The sequence below is a fragment of the Oncorhynchus masou genome, chromosome 32 (genome assembly GCF_036934945.1).
Source record: "Oncorhynchus masou masou isolate Uvic2021 chromosome 32, UVic_Omas_1.1, whole genome shotgun sequence".
Classification (NCBI taxonomy): domain Eukaryota; kingdom Metazoa; phylum Chordata; class Actinopteri; order Salmoniformes; family Salmonidae; genus Oncorhynchus; species Oncorhynchus masou.
This window is the reverse complement of record NC_088243.1, coordinates 35,655,830-35,677,695: the sequence shown is the minus strand read 5'-3', so window position 1 is coordinate 35,677,695 and position 21,866 is coordinate 35,655,830. Positions and strand designations below refer to the sequence as shown.

Below are 21,866 nucleotides of genomic sequence, written 5' to 3'. Positions count from 1 at the left end.
TTGACATCATGAGAAAAACAAAATAAATCAGTTGCAAATGGGTCTTCCAAATTTACAATGACACCAAGCATGCTTCCAAAGTTGTAGCAAAATGGCTTAAGGACAACAAAGTCAAGGAATTGGAGTGGCCATCACCAAGCTCTGACCGCAATCCTATAGAAAATGTGTGGGCAGAACTGAAAAGGCGTGTGCGAGCAAGGAGGCCTACAAACCTGACTCAGTTACACCAGCTCTGTCAGGAGGAATGGGACAAAATTCACCCAATTCATTATGGAAGCTTGTGGAAGACTACCCGAAGCGTTTGACCCAAGTTAAACAATTTAAAGGCAATGCTATCAAATACTAATTGCATGTATGTAAACCTCTGACCCAATGGGAATGTGATGAAATAAATAATTCTCTCTACTATTATTCTGAAATTTCACATTCTTAAAATAAAGTGGTGACCTAAGACAGGCAACTTTTACTCGGATTAAATGTCAGGAATTGTGAAAAACTGAGTTTAAATGTATTTGGCTAAGATGTATGTAAACTTCAGACTTCAACTGTATCAGACAAAAAAATTATATTGGTCGACCGAGAGTCCATTTTTAGACACACCCTAGGTTTGAATAAAATCAACTATACCTTGCATTCGGAAAGTACTCAGACCCCTTCACTTTTTCCACACTTTGTTATGTTACCGCATTATTCTTATTTTGGGCTCAATGAGTCAGTCTAGAGGGCTCCTGAGTGGCACAGCGGTCTATGGCACTGCATCTCAGTGCTCAAGGTGTCACTACAAACCTTGGTTCGATTCCAGGCTGTATCACAACCAGCCGTGATTGGTAGTCCCATAGGGCGGCGCACAATTGGCCCAGCTTCATCCAGGTCAGGGTAGCCCATCATTTCCATCAGGTTCGATGGAGAGTGTCTCTGCACAGCTCCATTTTGTTGCTCCCAGCCTATAGACAGAGGTTAAAACAGGAAGACCCCGCGCTCAAGTTTGTTCAACGCTGGTCCGACCAATCGAATTCCACGCTTCAAGATTGCTTCGATCACGTGGACTGGGATATGTTCCGCATAATGTCAAACAACAACATTGATGAATACGCTGATTCAGTGAGCGAGTTTATTAGCAAATGCAACATGACCGAATACAAACAGTGTAGCTTTTCTCTCCGCAAGGCGATCAAACAAGCTGAGCGTCAGTACAGAGACAAAGTGGAGTTGCAGTTCAACGGCTCAGACACAAGTGGTATGTGGCAGGGTCTACAGTCAATCACAAACTACAAAAGAAAAACCAGCCCCGTCGCGGACTACGATGTCTTGCTCTCAGACAGACTAAACAACTTATTTGCTTGCTTTGAGGACAATACAGTGCCACTGACACACGCTACCAAAACCTGCGGGCTCTCCTTCACTGCAGCCAATGTGTGTAAAACATTTAAACAGTCTGCTGTTCCCACATGCTTCAAGGGGGCCACCATTGGTCCTGTTCCCAAGAAAGCTAAGGTAACTGAGCTAAATGACTACCGCCCTGTAACACTCACTTCCGTCATCATGAAGTGCATTGAGAGACTAGCCAAGGACCATATCACCTCCACCCTACCTGACACACTAGACCCACTCCAATTTGCTTACCACCCCAATAGGTCCACAGACGACGCAATCGCCATCACTCTGCACACTGCCCTAACCCATCTGGACAAGAGGAATACCTATGTAAGAATGCTGTTCATCGATTACAGCTTAGCATTTAACCTCTTACACTTATGGTGGCGCTATTTCATTTTTGGAAGAAAAACGTTCCCGTTTTAAACAAGATATTTTGTCACAAAAAGATGCTCGACTATGCATATAATTGCTACTGTTCGAAGAAAACACTCTGACGTGTCCAGAAATACAAATATCTTTCTGTGCGTGCCCTTTAACGTGAGCTTCAGGCAAAACCAAGATGACTTGGCATCCAGGAAATGACAAGGATTTTTGAGGCTCTGTCTTTCATGATCTCCTTATATGGCTGTGAACGCAAGAGGAATGAGTCTGCCCTTTCTGTCGTTTCCCCAAGGTGTCTGCAGCATTGTGACGTATTTGTAGGCAGATCGTTGGAAGATTGACCATAAGAGACCACATTTACCACGTGTCACCGGTGTCCTGCGGCATTGGTCAAAAGTCACCTGCCAGTATTTTTCCATGGGGCAAGAGAGAAAGCAAGCCCACGAACTGCATGTCAATGAAGAGATATGTGAAAAAACACCTTGAGGATTGATTCTAAACAACGTTTGCCATTTTCTTATTATGAGTTAATCCAAAAGTTTCACGTTGTAGGTGACTGCATTTTCGGTTCGTTTCACTGCCAGGCGCAATGTAGAAAACGGAACGATTTCTCCTACACACAGACGCTTTCAGGAAACACACGCATTTGGTATGTGGCTGGGAGTCTCCTCATTGAAAACATCAGAAGCTCTTCAAAGGTAAATGATTTTATTTATTTGGTTATCTGGCTTTTGTGAAAATGTTGCGTGCTACATGCTACACAAAATGCTATGCTAGCTTTGCATACTCTTACACAAATTAGTCAATTTCTATGGTTCAAAAGCATATTTTGAAAATCTGAGATGACAGTGTTGTTAAGAAAAGGCTAAGCTTGAGAGCAAACGCATTATTTTAATTTTATTTGCGATTTTCAGAAATCGTTAACGTTGCGTTATGCTAATGAGCCTGAGGCTTAGTCACAATCCCGGATCCGGGATGGGGAGTTTCAAGAGGTCACCATAGTACCCTTCAAACTCGTCATTAAGCTCAAGACCCTGGGTCTCGAGCCCGCCCTGTGCAACTGGGTCCTGGACATCCTGACGGACAGCCCCCAGGTGGTGAGGGTAGGTAACAACATCTCCACCCCGCTGATCCTCAACACTGGGTCCCCACAAGGGTGCGTTCTCAGTCCTCTCCTGTACTCCCTGTTCACCCACGACTGAGTGGCCATACACGCCTCCAACTCAATCATCAAGTTTGCAGACGACACTTCAGTGGTAGGTTTGACTACCAACAATGACGAGACGGCCTACAGGGAGGAGGCGAGGGCCCTCGGAGTGTGGTGTCAAAAAAATAACCTCACACTCATTGTCAACAAAACAAAGGAGATGATCGTGGACTTCAGGAAACAGCAGAGGGAGCAGCCCCCTACCTATATTGACGGGACAGTAGTGGAGAAGGTGGAGAGTTTTAAGTTCCTCGGCGTACACATCACGGACAAACTGAAATGGTCCACCCACACAGACAGCGTGGTGAAGAAGGCGGAGTAGCCTCAGGAGGCTGAAGAAATTCGGCTTGTCATCAAAAACACTCACAAACTTCTACAGATGCACAATCGAGAGCATCCTGTCGGGCTGTATCACCGCCTGGTACAGCAGCTGCTCCGCCCATAACCGTAAGTAGTGAGGTTTGCACAACGTATCACCGGGTGAAAACTACCTGCCCTCCAGGACACCTACACCACCTGATGTCACAGGAAGGCCAAAAAGATCATCAAGGACAACAACTACCTGAGCCACTGCCTGTTCACCCCGCTATCATCCAGAAGGCGAGGTCAGTACAGGTGCATCAAAGTGGGGACCGAGAGACAAGCTGAAAAACAGCTTCTATCTCAAGGCCATCAGACTGTTAAACAGCCATCACTAACATTGAGTGGCTGCTGCCAACATATTGACTCAACTCTAGCCACTTTAATAATGGACAAATTGATGTAACAAATGTATCACTAGCCCCTTTAAACAATGTTTACATACCCTACATTACTCATCTCATATGTATATACTGTACGCTATACCATCTACTGCATCTTGACATCTTGATGTAATTAAGTGCTCTGGAGAAGGTTTCATCAAGGATCTCTCTGCACTTTGCCCCGTTCATCTTTTCCTCGATCCCGACTAGTCTCCCAGTCCCTTCCGCTGAAAAACATCCCCATAGCATGATTTTGCCACCACCATGCTTCACTGTAGGGATGGTGCCAGGTTTCCTCCAGACGTGACGCTTGTCATTCAGGCCAAAGAGTTAAATCTTGGTTTCATCAGACTAGAGAATCTTGTTTCTCATGGTCTGAGACTCCTTAAGGTGCCTTTTGGCAAACTCCAAGCGGGCTGTCATGTGACTTTTACTGAGGAGTGGCTTCTGTCTGGCCACTCAACTGTAAAGGCCTGATTGGTGGAGTGATGCAGAGTTGGTTGTCCTTCTGGAAGGTTCTCCCATCTCCACAGAGGAACTTTGGAGCTCTGTCAGAGTGACCACTGGGTTCTTGGTCCCCTCCCTGACCAAGGCCCTTCTCCCCTGATTGCTCATTTTGGCCGGGCGGCCAGCTCTAGGAATAGTCTTGGTGGTTCCAAACTTCTTCCATTTAAGAATGATGGAGGCCACTGTGTTCTTTGGGACCTTTAATGCTGTTGAAATGTTTTGGTACCCTTCCAAAGATCTGTAACTCGACACAATCCTGTCTCGGAGCTCAACGGACAATTCCTTCGACCTCATGGCTTGGTTTTTGCTCTGGTATGCAATGTCAACTGTGAGACCTTATATAGACAGGTGTGTGCCTTTCCAAATCATATCCAATCAATTGAATAAAAATTGTAGAAACATCAAGGATGATCAATGGAAACAGGATGCACCTGAGCTCAATTTCGAGTCTCATAGCAAACGGTCTGAATACTTGTGTAAATAAAGTATTTCTGGTTTTTTTTTATATATAAATTTGCAAAAATGTCAAAAACCTGTTTCACTTTGTTTTTATGGGGTATTGTGTGTAGATTGATGAGGATTTTAAAAAATCCATTTCAGAGCAAGGTTGTAATGTAACAAAATGTGAAAATGGGGAAGGAGTCTGAATACTTTGAATGCACTGTACCCTATGTAGGTTACTGAGCTTGTCTGATGCTTTAAGCAAAAAATACAATGAAAAAAATGAAGACACTCAAATGACTAAAGCGAGAACCAGAGATCAATATAGCCTAGCCAGAAGAAAATAATCTGTTCCAGACCCAAGGGTAACAGTTTACACCAGCGCTCGGCAACCTTTTTCATTTGGAGTGCAAAGTTATAGTACCATTTCTACTGATCTGTGTCCAAGTTATTATTTTCATATGCACATTTTTGTGGAACAGTTTCCTTTCATTTATAATAGTCTTCAAATCTCAAAAATCAATGTCATGTGTTTAATCAAATTCTATCTAAATGAAGATGATACAAATAAAAACAAGTAATTCCATTGCCCTTGCCAATATGTAAAAATAGCCAACAAATAAAAACATTGCAGCCCGCAGGTAGAAAATATCCTGATAAAAATAAATATCCTAGAAATTACATTGGCTAAGCATGACCTGTCTGCAGGGAACTTGAAACATTGTACTAACTATTAATTTGGTCTGACCTGAAACTGTCACATGGATGACGCTGGAGAGACAAAGCAGGTACGGGGAGTCAAACATTTAATATAGAACGGACATGGAACGAGACAGGAGCAGCATCAGCAAACGAGTAACGCAAACAAAAAACAATTAATACAGCAGCGGGAACAGAGCAGGGGAACTGACAAATATAGGGGAGGTAATAAACGGATGATGAGTGAGGAAGAGTGGGGTTGAGTGGGGAAGAGCAGGAGCAGACGTGACAGTACCCCCCGTCTAGGGGCGCCACCCGGCGTGCCACCTGGGTGAAACGGCCGGGACATGGGCGCTGCGCAAGCCGGTTGGGGCGTGGTAGCCCGACGAACAGGCAGGAGCGTAGGAGTCTGGCGAGCCGGCTGAGGCATGGGAACCTGACGATCCGGTAGAGGCAAGGACGCCTGTCGATCCTGCTGCAAATTAGGGAGCCCAATGATCCGGTGGAGCGTGACGTGGGATGGAAACCTGCCGAGTCAACCGAGGCAAGGAAATCTCTGGAGCCAGCCAGGGCGTGGAAGCCCGACGGGCTGGGATAGGCACCCCCGGTTCCATCGGCGGCAGAATCCACCCCGACGTCACCAACAAAACAAACAAAAAAAACTAGAACAAGACCTGACGATCCAGCTGAGGCCTGACGTGGGATGGGCGCCTTCCGAGTAAACCGGGGATAGGAAACCTCTCGAGCCAGCTAGGGCGTGAAAGCCCGACGAGCTGGCTAGGCACCCCCGGTTCCATCGACAGCGATCCAGAGCCGACGTCACCACCACCCGGAACACCAGTACTCCCCGATGCTTTGTAAGTTGTCTGATGCATTCTGTCACATGAATTGACCCTGTAGAGACTAAGCAGGTACGGAGAGTCAAACATTTAATATAGAACGGACATGGAACGAGACAGGAACAGCGTCAGCAAACGAGTAACACAAACAAAAAACAATTAATACAGCAGTGGGGAACAGAGCAGGGGAACTGACAAATATAGGAGAGGAAATAAACAGGTGATGAGTGAGTCCAGGTGAGTCCAATATCGCTGATGCGCGTGAAGAGGGAAAGCAGGTTTGTGTAATAGATGGCAGGAGTGCGTGATGCAGGCCAGTCTGACGCCCTCAAGCGCCAGGGAGGGAAGAGCGGGAGCAGACGTGACAGAAACTCCTACTAGCAAACTTGTAACATATAAAATATTCTGGGCCCTCAGAGATTCCTGAGCTAGTGAGCTCCGGACAGATATACACAGCTGTAGGCTATTTGCTCAGGGGATAAGAAGTAATCACTCCAAACAAAAGACAATTAATAAATTGACAACTCGTAAATGGAATGAAATAAACCAAAACATTTTTCTCACACCAAGGTCGTGCGCTCTGCAAACAGCATCACATGTCCTACAATGACAATGGTAAGACTGTAATACTATATTGAATATATTAACAGAAATTACTGTAACAAAACAAACATTGTAGATTAGAAATTATGGTAATTAACAGTCAATGTCCTACTGGTGATACTGGTGTCATCCCCCGCGGCCTCCACAGTGGATTATTCCACTCAGACAGCCATGAATCAGACAGGAGTCTCGTGTGCCATACATTTTTTAATATATATTTGACACTGTAATGTAACAAAACCACCCGCTGGCCAGTTGGGCAACCGTGCACTACGCGCATTAATACTCCAACACACATATAAACACACATTGCATCATTTGCTCACACACACATAATGCACACATACATTTATATAGACTCTACATACATCCACTTACATACAATTGTCATCTACGCTGCTTATCATATATCCTGATGCCTAGTCACCTAGTCACCTATACATACAGTTGTCGGAAGGTTACATACACTTAGGTTAGAATCATTAAAACTCGTTTTTCAACCACTCCACACATTTCTTGTGAACAAACTATAGTTTTGGCAAGTCATTTTTCCAACAATTGTTTACAGACAGATTATTTCACTTATAATTCACTGCATCACAATTCCAGTGGGTCAGAAGTTTACATACACTAAGTTGACTGGGCCTATAAGCATCTTGGAAAATTCCAGAAAATGATGTTAAAGCTTTAGAAGCTTCTGATAGGCTAATTGACATCATTTGAGTCAATTGGAGGTGTACCTGTGGATGTATTTCAAGGCCAACTGTCAAACTAAGTGCCTCTTTTCTTGACATCATGGGAAAATTAAAAAGAAATCAGCCAAAACCTCAGAAAACAAATTGTAGACCTCCACAAGTCTGGTTCATCCTTGGGAGCAATTTCCAAACGCCTGAAGGTACCACGTTCATCTGTACATACAATTGTACGCAAGTATAAACACTATGAGACCACGCAGCCGTCATACTGCTCAGGGAGGCGATGCGTTCTGTCTCCTAGAGATTAACGTACTTTGGTGCGAAAACTGAAAATCAATCCCAGAACAACAGCAAGGACCCTGTGAAGATGCTGGAGGAAACAGTACAAAAGTATCTATATCCACAGTAAAACGAGTCCTATATCGAGCAGGCCTTTCTAATCGACCTGGCCCGGGTATCCTGGAAGGATATTGATCTCATCCCATCAGTCGAGGATGCCTGGTCATTCTTTAAAAGTGATTTCCTCACCATCTTAAATAAGCATGCCCCTTTCAAAAAATATGTGGACAATGACAAATACCTAGATGTCTGGCTAGACTGTAAACTCTCCTTCCGGACTCATATTAAACATCTCCAATCTAGAAACGGATTTCTATTTTGCCCCAAAACCTTCTTCACTCACGCCGCCAAACTTACCCTAGTAAAACTGACTATCCTACCGATCCTCGACCTCGGCAATGTCATCTACAAAGTAGCTTCCAAAACTCTACTCAGCAAACTGGATGCAGTATATCACGATGCCATCCGTTTTGTTACCAAAGCCCCTTATACCACTCACCACTGCAACCTGTATGCTCTAGTCGGCTGGCCCTCACTACACCAACACCTCCTTTGGCCACCTTTCCTTCCAGTTCTCTGCTGCCAGTGACTGGAACGAATTGCAAAAAATGCTGAAGCTGGAGACTTATATTTCCCTCACTAACTTTAAACATCAGCTTTCTGAGCAGCTAACCGATCGCTGCATCAATAAATAGCCCACCCAATCTACCTACCTTATCCCCATGTTGTTTTTATTTACTTTTCTGCTCTTTTACACACCAGTATCTCTACTTGCACATCGTCATCTGCTCATTTATCACTCCAGTGTTAATCTGCTAAATTGTAATTACTTCGCTACTATAGCCTATTTATTGCCTACCTCCTCACGCCACAACGTTTTTTTTTCTATTGTGTTATTGACTGCATGCTTGTTTATGTGTAACACTGTGTTGTTGTTTGCATCGCACTGCTTTGCTTTATCTTGGCCAGGTCGCAGTAGTAAATGAGAACTTGTTCTCAACTAGCTTACCTGGTTAAATAAAGGTGAAAAGAAACCTGAAAGGCCGCTCAGCAAGAAAGAAGCCACTGCTCCAAAACCGCCATAAAAAAGCCAGACTACGGTTTGCAACTGCACATGGGGACAAAGATCGTACTTTTTGTAGAAATGTCCTCTGGTCTGATGAAACAAAAATAGAACTGTTTGGCCATAATGACCATCATTATTACGAAGAACATCACCCCAACCGTGAAGCACGGGGGTGGCAGCATCATGTATTGGGGGTGCTTTGCTGCATGAGGGACTGGTGCACTTCACAAAATAGATGGCCGCATGAGGAAGGAAAATTAAGTGGATATATTGAAGCAACATCTCAAGACATCAGTCAGGAAGTTAAGGTTTGGACGCAAATGGGTCTTCCAAATGGACAATGATCCCAAACATACTTCCAAAGTTGTGGCAAAATGGCTTAAGGACTACAAAGTCAAGGTATTGGAGTGGCCATCACAAAGCCCTGACCTCAATCCTATAGAAACTGTGTGGGCAGAACTGAAAAAGCGTGTGCGAGCAAGGAGGCCTACAAACCTGACTCAGTTACACCAGCTCTGTCAGGAGGAATGGGACAAAATTCACCCAACTTATTTTGGGAAGGTGTGTAAGGCTACCTGAAACGTTTGACCCAAGTTAAACAATTTAAAGGCAATGCTACCAAATAATAATTGAGTCTATGTAAACTTCTGACCCACTGGGAATGTGATAAAAGAAATAAAAGCAGAAATAAATATTCATCTCTACTATTATTCTGACATTTCACATTCTAAAAATAAAGTAGTGATCCTAACTGACCTAAGACAGGCAACCTTTACTCAGATTAAATGTCAGGAATTGTGAAAACTGAGTTTAAATGTATTTGGCTAAGGTGTATGTAAACTTCCAACTTCAACTGTGTCTACCCCTATTGATCCAGTACCCTGCACATTGTAAATATGGTACTGGAACTGACCCTGTATATAGTATGCTTACTTACTTTATCGTGCTCTTCTTATTTTTATTTCTTGCACGTTTTTGTTCTCTTTTTAGTATTACATTATTATTGATTACTGCATTGTTGGGGTTAGCGCTTGCAAGAAAGGCATTTCACTGTACATGTGACATTAAAACGTTCAATTAAACCATACTGCAGCAACCCAAGGCTATGTGTTGCCTGACTGCTGCTCAAGCCATCTCTGTTCTCCTCATTGCCTTCAGGTCACCACGCGGAGACAGATAAGTACAGAGGATTAGACAATGGGGGTTCATTTCTTTTCTTGTCATACTTCATATCATTTACCACAGTAACACACTTGTTCTGACTAGCAACGCCCAATTTACAGCCACATGGTGTGTTTTAGGTTTGTTTCCAGACAGAAGTCCTAGACAGGTTTCACCATGCTTTATCATCAGCCGACGAGGAACAGGGTGAAACTTGAACAAAAACTCTTTGCCTATTGGGCCTGTCAGAGAAGATGGCTGCCAAACACTGTTTCAATGAAAACAATCGATCAGTGACTTGACATTCAGAAGAGAATAACATTGACATAAAAGCATAACAACTCACAGATATTTGAGGTTTTCCAGGTCTTCAAAGGTTCCTCTGGGAATCCGTCTAATATGGTTGTTGTTGAGGAGGCTGTGAAGGCAAGAGAATGGCCATTATTTGAAAGACCTAACCAATGGAGTATTACACTTACACAAAGTGAATCCATACAGACTAGTAGAAACAAGTTGAAAATTGTCCATGCTGGCATACTATTGTGTCAAGATCTAATGCTTGGCCAATGCCAGTCTAAACAGAGTTCAACCTTCCAGAGTACATAATATAGTTCAGATCCCTGGCACATTGTAGCTGTACTATAGAGCATCTGGTTTGAATCCTACACACTGTCACAATTTGTTCTGCATTTATATTGGCTGCCAGATCTATGGGGTAGAATCTGGACAAGGATCAATAATGGCTGTCATAGACTATCTGCAACACTACAATATCCTTTTCCAATAAAGGCCCGAGTTGGTGATCCCTCAATTTAGTGCCATAGAAACAGGAATTAATGGAGAAGATTCTGTTTTGGTAAAAGGGTATGATATGAATAAGCAGAACATTAATTGGGCAGAACATGCCTCTTCACCTTGCTCTTTTGCCTAAAAACATTTGGCCTCAATTGGCTTCTTTTGAAGATTTTGGTGATGGATGCTGTCCCAGGGGCCTTTGCACCCTGCCTTGGATTTTACTTTCAACTTAAAAACTGATGAACTCTACATACACTATTGTATAATCAATGTTCAGAGTGACAGCAAGACACAGTCTGTTACAGACTGAAGCAGAAAAATACAGGCAGTAGGCCCCTCCAGTCTTTCATTCATGTAGGAGCCAGACATCTATTTCAGTCTGCCTGAGACGCTAATATTGAACTGTCTACCCAGTTGAAAGACCGGCAAGCTTTAGATCCTGTGGTATTTTTCAGTCTGTGAGCAGGAGGTTGAAGCCGCGAAGAGTCCTCTATGAAACACGGAGCTCCATAGACTACATGGCTAGCCGGTCGGTCTGATACCGTAGGAAAATCTCATCTGGTCTTTCTCTTTCTTAACATTCCCTGGCCCTACCTTTCTCCATGGACAGCTCTTCATATTCATACACTAGCCTCATAGGCTGATCCCTGCCACATGGCTGACTGTAGGCTAGCAGGGCTGGGCCACGATAAATGGCTGGGAGAGGGAAGGGGAAAAATAAATTCCTCACAGATTATGAGGTGACCTACATGTGTGAAAGAACAGCAGAATGGAGAGCAAGAATCTGCCACTCAGTGTTCATGTGTGTGGACTGAATGACTGGCTACAGGACATTCCAGGGACCACAAATGATGTGACGTGTTTCTGAGTCTTGGGACAAAAGATAAACAAAGAGAACGGGGTGTTTATGGGAAGAGATGTGGCTTCCAGAAGTAGTTGTCTCCTGATCCATGACGATTACATAAGTGTGTATTCTCTGTTACAATGCATTTGCAGTGAGTTCTCCGGGAACCAATTCAGTTACACTCTTTTCAATTGCTGACTGTGTAGGGGAATAGACAACGGAGGGAGGAAGGAGGGAGACTTACAGCGTGTTGAGGTTCTTCAGACGTTTAAAGGAGCCAGACTGTAAGTCCTTGATTTTGTTGAACCTCAGGTCTCTTTGGAGGGAAAAACAGGAAACACAGTCATGAACAACATTGAGACAATCGAGTCTGTCCAACCAATCATCAACATGGAAATGTTTTTACCCGCTGATGGCTATGAGGAAACAGGCTGATACAATGACTACAATATACTTCAGTATATTCCATGTGTATCCAAAACCCCTTAGGAATCTCCACTAACAGTGTTTATTATAAAGCATGAATAATAGTCACATTATTCATATTACAGGAATGCCATTCGTGAAGGTGTAATAATGGGGATTGGTTTACTTAACATTGCCCTAAAGCTAACAATGAAGAGATTTGTCATGGCTGTCAGGGAGACAAGGGAGTTTAGTAGCCTATCACTTTAATCGACCCTCTCATTATACAGTGATGAAATCATGTCATGACACTAACCACTCATGTCCATTATGACAAATAACTTATCCTGATATGCCCCTAACCCTTCACCGAAACACTATTTGGTTTGTAACTAAACGAGGAAGGTAGGCCATAATAGGGTTAAGTACTTAACCCATTTAGAGCTAGATGCACGTTGTCTCATTCAGTGAAATGGGAACATTTCTAAACAATGAAGTTATGCTTGTGGAACTTAGCCTCTTAAGTCATTCGACCTTCAACTGAGTAATTTGCCAAATGTATTTTCATAAGACGGAGAGAAAAAACGCTCTGTAAGTGGAACCAGCTATCCATATGAAGGACATACTGAGGGGCACAAGAGAGAAGTTAGGGTTTGTTGCTTCTGCCTTGAAATTATTCCTATTTTCCTGTCATCACATTACATTGTCATACAAGTCACTGCCCTCAGACGGGCCATAATTGGGTGTTTAGAACAAAGAGCAGATAGCCTTGCTGCAAAACACTAACAACAAGGACCACAACCCAGTCCAAAAGACAGAGTCCAGCCACAGTAACAGAGGCAAGACAAGATGGTGTTGGTGTCACACCCTGATCTGTTTCACCTGTCTTTGTGATTGTCTCCAACCCTCTCCAGGTGTCACCCATCTTCCACATTATCCCCTGTGTATTTGTACCTGTGTTCTCTGTTGCCAGTTCGTCTTGTTAGTCAAGTCAAACAGCATTTTTGTGTCTCAGCTCCTGATTTTCCCAGTCTCTCTTTTTCTCGTCCTCCTGGTTTTGACCCTTGCCTGTCCTGACTCTGAGCCCATCTGCCTGTCCACTCTGCCTGACCCTGAGCCTGCCTGCCGACCTGTACCATTGCCCCACCTCTGGATTATTGACCACTGCCGACACTGAGCCTGCCTGCCGACCTGTACCATTGCCCCACCTCTGGATTATTGACCACTGCCGACACTGAGCCTGCCTGCCGACCTGTACCGTTGCCCCACCTCTGGATTATTGACCACTGCCGACACTGAGCCTGCCTGCCGACCTGTACCATTGCCCCAACTCTGGATTGTTGACCTCTGCCTACCCTGACCCTGAGCCTGCCTGCCGACCTGTACCTTTGCCCCACCTCTGGATTGTTGACCTCTGCCTACCCTGAGCCTGCCTCGAGTACCATTGCCCCACCTCTGGATTGTTGACCTCTGCCTACCCTGACCCTGAGCCTGCCTGCCGACCAGTACCATTGCCCCACCTCTGGTTCATTGACCCCTGCCTGCCTTGACCTGTCTATTGCCTGCCCCTGTTGGATTATTAAACCTTTGTTAATTCGACATTGTCTGCATCTGGGTCTTACCTTCATTACTGATAGTTGGAGACACAACACAGATATCTTTAATCTCTAAATGTAGGAGACAGAATGCTAAATCAATCCCCCAGCTACCCACATTCAGCCATGAGTAATAGAAATCACTCATCAGCTACTCTGTAATGACCTTAACATTCACTGACTGACTCCAGGTCAAAATACGCCCACATGCTCCACTAACAGAGTCATTCCAATGACACCTTCTCTAAGTGTTGCTGAGTGGGTAACTGGGAGTAAAGTCATTTCAAGCATTCAAACTATCTTTCTACTTTGTCAGTAAAGATGCAAGTTCTGTGTCCATTCTTTCACCTTTGCTGACATGGTCTTCTCTAAGACAGTCGACTTTTCAGTGCTGTGAATTCCATCTGAAACATGTGGTTCTTATTCACATTTGTTCTGTATTTGCTTTGCATTAATGTTGACTAGTTACTAGGGCTGGGATGATACCAGTATCACGATACTCGTTAGTATCGTGGCAAGGAAACAACACACAAATCGGATTGAACTTCTTTAGAAAAACAGCCCTAATGTTGGAAACAAACATTATCTTATCATCCAGAGTCACATTTATTTAATTTCCAAGCTATAGCACAAAATATTTTACATACAGCAGGTTTTTAAAGGACCGAAGAGTTTCCTGTTTTCAAGAGTTTGTTCTGCTTCCTGTATCATCCCGACCCTACTAGTTACCAGTGCTAGGGCTGGGCGGTATACTGTATTTTATGATATACCGGTATTGATGCAAGGACTGGTTGGGGTTTTTACTTTACCTAATATAACGGTATTTGAATGTATGGTTTGTGAAATGTGATATGCTGTGTGTAACAACCATTTTTATGGTTTACACCGCTACTTGAGTAATCCCTCTCCCAGTTGGCATGGGAAACATATGTTAACATTGCCAACGCAATGCATCTCTCTCCCTCCCTCTCTCTCCATGGCGATTTCCAACCAGATCTAGCTCCTTCTCACTCAAGGAGCGCATTTCCTGTTGCTTGACAATGAGACACTGAGGGTTGTTTATAATTTTCCCGCATAATTGGGCTACTTTGAAAACAATGTTGCGGGTGAAAATATATTGGTCGCGGGTTGTTTTTTTTTGCCTTCTCCTAAATTGCACTGCGGCCGCCATGGAAATTTCTTACAAATATATATTTCACTGTGACGTGATGCTGCTGACTATCAAGCATGTTATTGCTGACTATCAAGCATCTTGTTGCTGACTATCAAGCATCTTGTTGCTGACTATCAAGCATCTTGTTGCTGACTATCAAGCATCTTGTTTCTGAGTGAGTGAGAGAGAGACTGAGTGAGTGAGTGAGTGAGAGAGAGAACTGAGTGAGTGAGTGAGTGAGTGAGTGAGAGGCTGAGTGAGTGAGTGAGAGGCTGAGTGAGTGAGTGAGTGAGTGAGTGAGTGAGAGAGAGAGTGGTGGGGAGGGCCGGAGGGGTGTGTGTGCTTTGAGACTGAGCGTTGCAGCAGGCAGCAGAGTCATCTGAGTGAGAGGCAACAGAGCAGGACCTTGCACTTCGTGACAACTTTTTACCAGGTGTAGGTAGACTGTTTAGATTGTCATTAAAGAGACACCTATTTCCAAACCCCTTTTCCATAAAACAAATTAACGCGCTAGAACTGATGCGTGTCAAGAAATAACAGGGACAACAGGAAAACGATTTGAGGTGTTCTAGAGCGCATTAGATACATTTGCTCTGAGGTGGTTTAAACTGCATTCTAATATCGTCAGTTTATGGAAAACCATATGAAGCGAAGGGTTTTACGCTCAGTTCTTGGGTCTCGAGCGCAGCTGTTATGGGAAAAAGTCCACAATGAAAATGACGTTACATGTGGAGAACGATACATTTGCATTTGTTGGCCATCGATTAGCCTATTAATTTATATACCTATGGAGGCTACTGTAGCCTACCTTTTTATACAATAAACATGTTGAAATTACGATATCACTGGAGTCATTGCAAATCCATTTGTGACACTTGTGTAGCCTATCTGGGGCTTTCAAATTGATTTAATCAGTGGAGGAAAAAGTACCCAATTGCCATACTTGAGTAAAAGTAAAGATACCTTAATAGAAAATGACTCAAGTAAATGTGAAAGTCACCCTGTAAAATACTACTTGAGTGAAAGTCTACAAGTATTTTGTTTAAAATATACATAATAATCAAAAGAAAATGAACAAATCATTTCAAATTCCTTATATTAAGCCATTTTCTTTTTATTTATGGATAGCCAGGGGCTCCAACACTCATTTACCACATTTACAAAAGAAGCGTGTGTGTTTCGTGAGTCCACCAGATCAGAGGCAAATCAAATCAAATTGTATTAGTCACATGCGCAGAAAACAACAGGTGTAGTAGACCTTATAGTGAAATGCTTACTTCCGAACTCCTAACCAACAGTGCAGTTTAAAAAAAAATATGAATAAGAATAAGAGATAAAAGTAACAAGTAATTAAAGAGGAGTGGTAAAGAAAAATAGCAATATATACAGTGGGGTGTCGGTACAGAGTCAATGTGCGGGGGCACCGGTTACATGTAGGCAGAGTTCATTAAAGTGACTATCCATAGATGACAACAGAGAGTGGCAGTGTTGGGGAGGGGGGGGGGCAATGTGAATAGTCTGGGTAGCCATTTGACTAGATGTTCAGGAGTCTTATGGCTTGGGGGTAGAAGCTATTTTGAAAACTCTTGGACTTAGACTTGGCGCTCTGGTACCGCTTGCCGTGTGGTAGGAGAGAAAAAAAAGTATATGACTAGGGTGGCTGGAGTCTTTGACCATTTGTAGGGCCTTCCTCTGACACAGTCTGGTACAGAGGTCCTGGATGGCAGGAAGCTTGGCCCCAATGTTGTATTGGGCTGCTCGCACTACCCTCTGTAGTGCCTCCAATGGTTTCTGGAGGCCGAGCAGTTGCCATACCAGGCATTGATGCAACCAGTCAGCATACTCTCAATGGTGCAGCTGTGGAACCCCTTGAGGATCTGAGGACCCATGCCAAATCCCCTCAGTCTCCCGAGGGAGAATAGGTTTTGTCGTGCCCGCTTCACGACTGTCATGGTGTGCTTGGACCATGTTAGTCTGTTGGTGATATGGACACCAAGGAACTTGAAGCTCTCAACCTGCTCCACTGCAGCACAATTGATGAGAATGGGGGCATGCTCGGTCCTCTTTTTCATGTAATCCACAATCATCTCCTTTGTCTTGATCACATTGAGGGAGAGGTTGTTGTCCTGGCACCACACGGCCAGGTCTCTGACCTCATCCCTATACGCTGTCTTGTTGTTGTCGGTGATCAGGCCTACCACTGTTGTGTCATCGCATATTTAATGATGGTATTGGAGTCGTGCCTGGCCGTGCAGTCATGAGTGAACAGGGAGTACAGGAGAGGGCTGAGCATGCACCCCTGAGGAGCCCCTGTGTTTAGGATCAGCGTGGCGTATGTGTTGTTACCTAACCTTACCACCTGGGGGCGACCCACCAGGATCCAGTTGCAGAGGGAGGCACCTAGTCCCAGGGTCCCCAGCTTATTGATGAGCTTTGAGGGCCCTATGGTGTTGAACGCTGAGCTGTCGTCAATGAATAGCATTCTCACATAGTGTTCCTTTTGTCCAGTTGTGAAAAGGCAGTGTGGAGTGCAATAGAGATTGCAACATCTGTGGATCTATTGGTGCGGTATGCAAATTGGAGTGGGTCTAGGGTTTTTGGGATGAATGGTGTTGATGTGAGCCATGACCAGCCTTTCAAAGCTCTTCATGGCTACAGACGTGAGTGCGGGTTGGTAGTCATTTAGGCAGGTTGTCTTAGTGTTCTTGAGCACAGGCACTATGGTGGTCTGCTTAAAACATGATGATATTACAGACTCGGACAGGGAGAGGTTGAAAATGTCAGTGAAGACACTGCTAGTTGGTCAGCGCATGCTCACAGTACACGTCCTGGTAATCCGTCTGGCCCTGCGGCCTTGTGAATGTTGACCTGTCCAAAGGTCTTACTCACATCGGCTGCGGAGAGCGTGATCACACAGTCGTCCGGTACAGCTGGTGCTCTCATGCATGTTTCAGTGTTATTTGCCTCGAAGCAAGCATAAAAGTAGTTTAGCTTGTCCGGTAGGCTCGTGTCACTGGGCAGCGCTCGGCTGTGCTTCCCTTTGTAGTCTGTAATGGTTTGTAGGCCCTTCCACATAAGACGAGCGTCAGAGACGGTGTAGTACGACTCGATCTTAGTCCTGTATTGATGCTTTGCCTGTTTGATGGTTAGTCGGAGTGCAAAGCGGGACGTCTAATAAGCTTCCGGGTTTGAGTTCCGCTCTTTAAAAGCGGCAGCTCTAGCCTTTAGCTCAGCGCGGAAATCCAATGGTTTCTGGTTGGGGTATGTACGTACGGTCACTGTGGGGGTGACGTCATTGATGCACTTATTGATGAAGCCAATGACAGATGTGGTGTATTCCTCAATGCCACTGGAGGAATCCCGGAACATATTCCAGTCTGTGCTAGCAAAACAGTCCTGCGCATCTGCTTCACCTGACCACTTTTTGGCACATAATAACGGCACAATTGCCAGAAAATAATAAGGGTGAATTATCTTTTCTCTTGTGACATATTCAAATTCCTTTATAAGTCACATTAGCTCACAATAATAATTGTTTTGATGGAAAACCGAATTTTGCTTCCTTAGGTTGTTAGAAGTTAAGTCATATTGACTTTTTGCTCGATAACGTTATTGAAAAAGGGTTTGGCTAAAACCGTCTGTGCGCGTACGCCATCGTGCATCAATTTATTTTGTCCCCCCACACCAAATGCGATCACAGATGCAAGTTCTGTGTCCATTCTTTCACCTTTGCTGACATGGTCTTCTCTAAGACAGTCGACTTTTCAGTGCTGTGAATTCCATCTGAAACATGTGGTTCTTATTCACATTTGTTCTGTATTTGCTTTGCATTAATGTTGACTAGTTACTAGGGCTGGGATGATACCAGTATCACGATACTCGTTAGTATCGTGGCAAGGAAACAACACACAAATCGGATTGAACTTCTTTAGAAAAACAGCCCTAATGTTGGAAACAAACATTATCTTATCATCCAGAGTCACATTTATTTAATTTCCAAGCTATAGCACAAAATATTTTACATACAGCAGGTTTTTAAAGGACCGAAGAGTTTCCTGTTTTCAAGAGTTTGTTCTGCTTCCTGTATCATCCCGACCCTACTAGTTACCAGTGCTAGGGCTGGGCGGTATACTGTATTTTATGATATACCGGTATTGATGCAAGGACTGGTTTGGGTTTTTACTTTACCTAATATAACGGTATTTGAATGTATGGTTTGTGAAATGTGATATGCTGTGTGTAACAACCATTTTTATGGTTTACACCGCTACTTGAGTAATCCCTCTCCCACTTGGCATGGGAAACATATGTTAACATTGCCAACGCAATGCATCTCTCTCCCTCCCTCTCTCTCCATGGCGATTTCCAACCAGATCTAGCTCCCTCTCACTCAAGGAGCGCATTTCCTGTTGCTTGACAATGAGACACTGAGGGTTGTTTATAATTTTCACGCATAATTGGGCTACTTTGAAAACAATGTTGCGGGTGAAAATATATTGGTCGCGGGTTGGGTTTTTTTGGCTTCTCCTAAATTGCACTGCGGCCGCCATGGAAATTTCTTACAAATATATATTTCACTGTGACGTGATGCTGCTGACTATCAAGCATGTTATTGCTGACTATCAAGCATCTTGTTGCTGACTATCAAGCATCTTGTTGCTGCATCTTGTTGCTGACTATCAAGCATCTTGTTGCTGACTATCAAGCATCTTGTTTCTGAGTGAGTGAGAGAGAGACTGAGTGAGTGAGTGAGTGAGAGAGACTGAGTGAGTGAGTGAGTGAGTGAGTGAGAGGCTGAGTGAGTGAGTGAGTGAGAGGCTGAGTGAGTGAGTGAGTGAGTGAGTGAGTGAGTGTAGGGGGTTGGCGAGGGCCGGAGGGGTGTGTGTGCTTTGAGACTGAGCGTTGCAGCAGGCAGCAGAGTCATCAGAGTGAGAGGCAACAGAGCAGGACCTTGCACTTCGTGACAACTTTTTACCAGGTGTAGGTAGACTGTTTAGATTGTCATTACAGAGACACCTATTTCCAAACCCCTTTTCCATAAAACAAATTAACGTGCTAGAACTGATGCGTGTCAAGAAATAACAGGGACAACAGGAAAACGATTTGAGGTGTTCTAGAGCGCATTAGATACATTTGCTCGGAGGTGGTTTAAACTGCATTCTAATATCGTCAGTTTATGGAAAACCATATGAAGCGAAGGGTTTTACGCTCAGTTCTTGGGTCTCGAGCGCAGCTGTTATGGGAAAAAGTCCACAATGAAAATGACGTTACATGTGGAGAATGATACATTTGCATCTGTTGGCCATTGATTAGCCTATTAATTTATATACCTATGGAGGCTACTGTAGCCTACCGTTTTATACAATAAACATGTTGAAATTACGATATCACTGGAGTCATTGCAAATCCATTTGTGACACTTGTGTAGCCTATCTGGGGCTTTCAAATTGATTTAATCAGTGGAGGAAAAAGTACCCAATTGCCATACTTGAGTAAAAGTAAAGATACCTTAATAGAAAATGACTCAAGTAAATGTGAAAGTCACCCTGTAAAATACTACTTGAGTGAAAGTCTACAAGTATTTTGTTTAAAATATACATAATAATCAAAAGAAAATGAACAAATCATTTCAAATTCCTTATATTAAGCCATTTTCTTTTTATTTATGGATAGCCAGGGGCTCCAACGCTCATTTACCACATTTACAAAAGAAGCGTGTGTGTTTCGTGAGTCCACCAGATCAGAGGCAAATCAAATCAAACTGTATTAGTCACATGCGCAGAAAACAACAGGTGTAGTAGACCTTATAGTGAAATGCTTACTTCCGAACTCCTAACCAACAGTGCAGTTTCAAAAAAAATATGAATAAGAATAAGAGATAAAAGTAACAAGTAATTAAAGAAGAGTGGTAAAGAAAAATAGCAATATATACAGTGGGGTGTCAGTACAGAGTCAATGTGCGGGGGCACCGGTTACATGTAGGCAGAGTTCATTAAAGTGACTATCCATAGATGACAACAGAGAGTGACAGTGTTGGGGAGGGGGGGGCAATGTGAATAGTCTGGGTAGCCATTTGACTAGATGTTCAGGAGTCTTATGGCTTGGGGGTAGAAGCTATTTTGAAAACTCTTGGACTTAGACTTGGCGCTCTGGTACCGCTTGCCGTGTGGTAGGAGAGAAAAAAAAGTATATGACTAGGGTGGCTGGAGTCTTTGACCATTTGTAGGGCCTTCCTCTGACACCGTACAGAGGTCCTGGATGGCAGGAAGCTTGGCCCCAATGTTGTATTGGGCTGTTCGCACTACCCTCTGTAGTGCCTCCAATGGTTTCTGGAGGCCGAGCAGTTGCCATACCAGGCATTGATGCAACCAGTCAGCATACTCTCAATGGTGCAGCTGTGGAACCCCTTGAGGATCTGAGGAAGAAGGGAGAATAGGGAGAATAGGTTTTTCTCCCGAGGGAGAATAGGTTTTGTCGTGCCCGCTTCACGACTGTCATGGTGTGCTTGGACCATGTTAGTCTGTTGGTGATATGGACACCAAGGAACTTGAAGCTCTCAACCTGCTCCACTGCAGCACAATCGATGAGAATGGGGGCATGCTCGGTCCTCTTTTTCATGTAATCCACAATCATCTCCTTTGTCTTGATCACATTGAGGGAGAGGTTGTTGTCCTGGCACCACACGGCCAGGTCTCTGACCTCATCCCTATACGCTGTCTTGTTGTTGTCGGTGATCAGGCCTACCACTGTTGTGTCATCGCATATTTAATGATGGTATTGGAGTCGTGCCTGGCCGTGCAGTCATGAGTGAACAGGGAGTACAGGAGGGGCTGAGCATGCACCCCTGAGGAGCCCCTGTGTTTAGGATCAGCGTGGCGTATGTGTTGTTACCTAACCTTACCACCTGGGGCGACCCACCAGGATCCAGTTGCAGAGGAGGCACCTAGTCCCAGGGTCCCCAGCTTATTGATGAGCTTTGAGGGCCCTATGGTGTTGAACGCTGAGCTGTCGTCAAT

At 44.1% G+C, this 21,866-nt stretch overlaps 1 protein-coding gene across 2 annotated transcripts in view; it reads right to left on the bottom strand.

The window, feature by feature from the left end:
* Positions 1-21,866, bottom strand: part of LOC135526014 (peroxidasin-like) — a 97,685-nt gene that overhangs the window by 48,987 nt on the left and 26,832 nt on the right. For both annotated transcript variants that reach the window (XM_064954033.1, XM_064954034.1), the window contains exons 2-3: positions 11,942-12,013; positions 10,405-10,476 (exon numbers count right to left, since the gene is read on the bottom strand). In XM_064954033.1, coding sequence (XP_064810105.1) covers positions 10,405-10,476; positions 11,942-12,013 — 144 coding nt within the window. The remainder of the gene's footprint in view (positions 1-10,404; positions 10,477-11,941; positions 12,014-21,866) is intronic.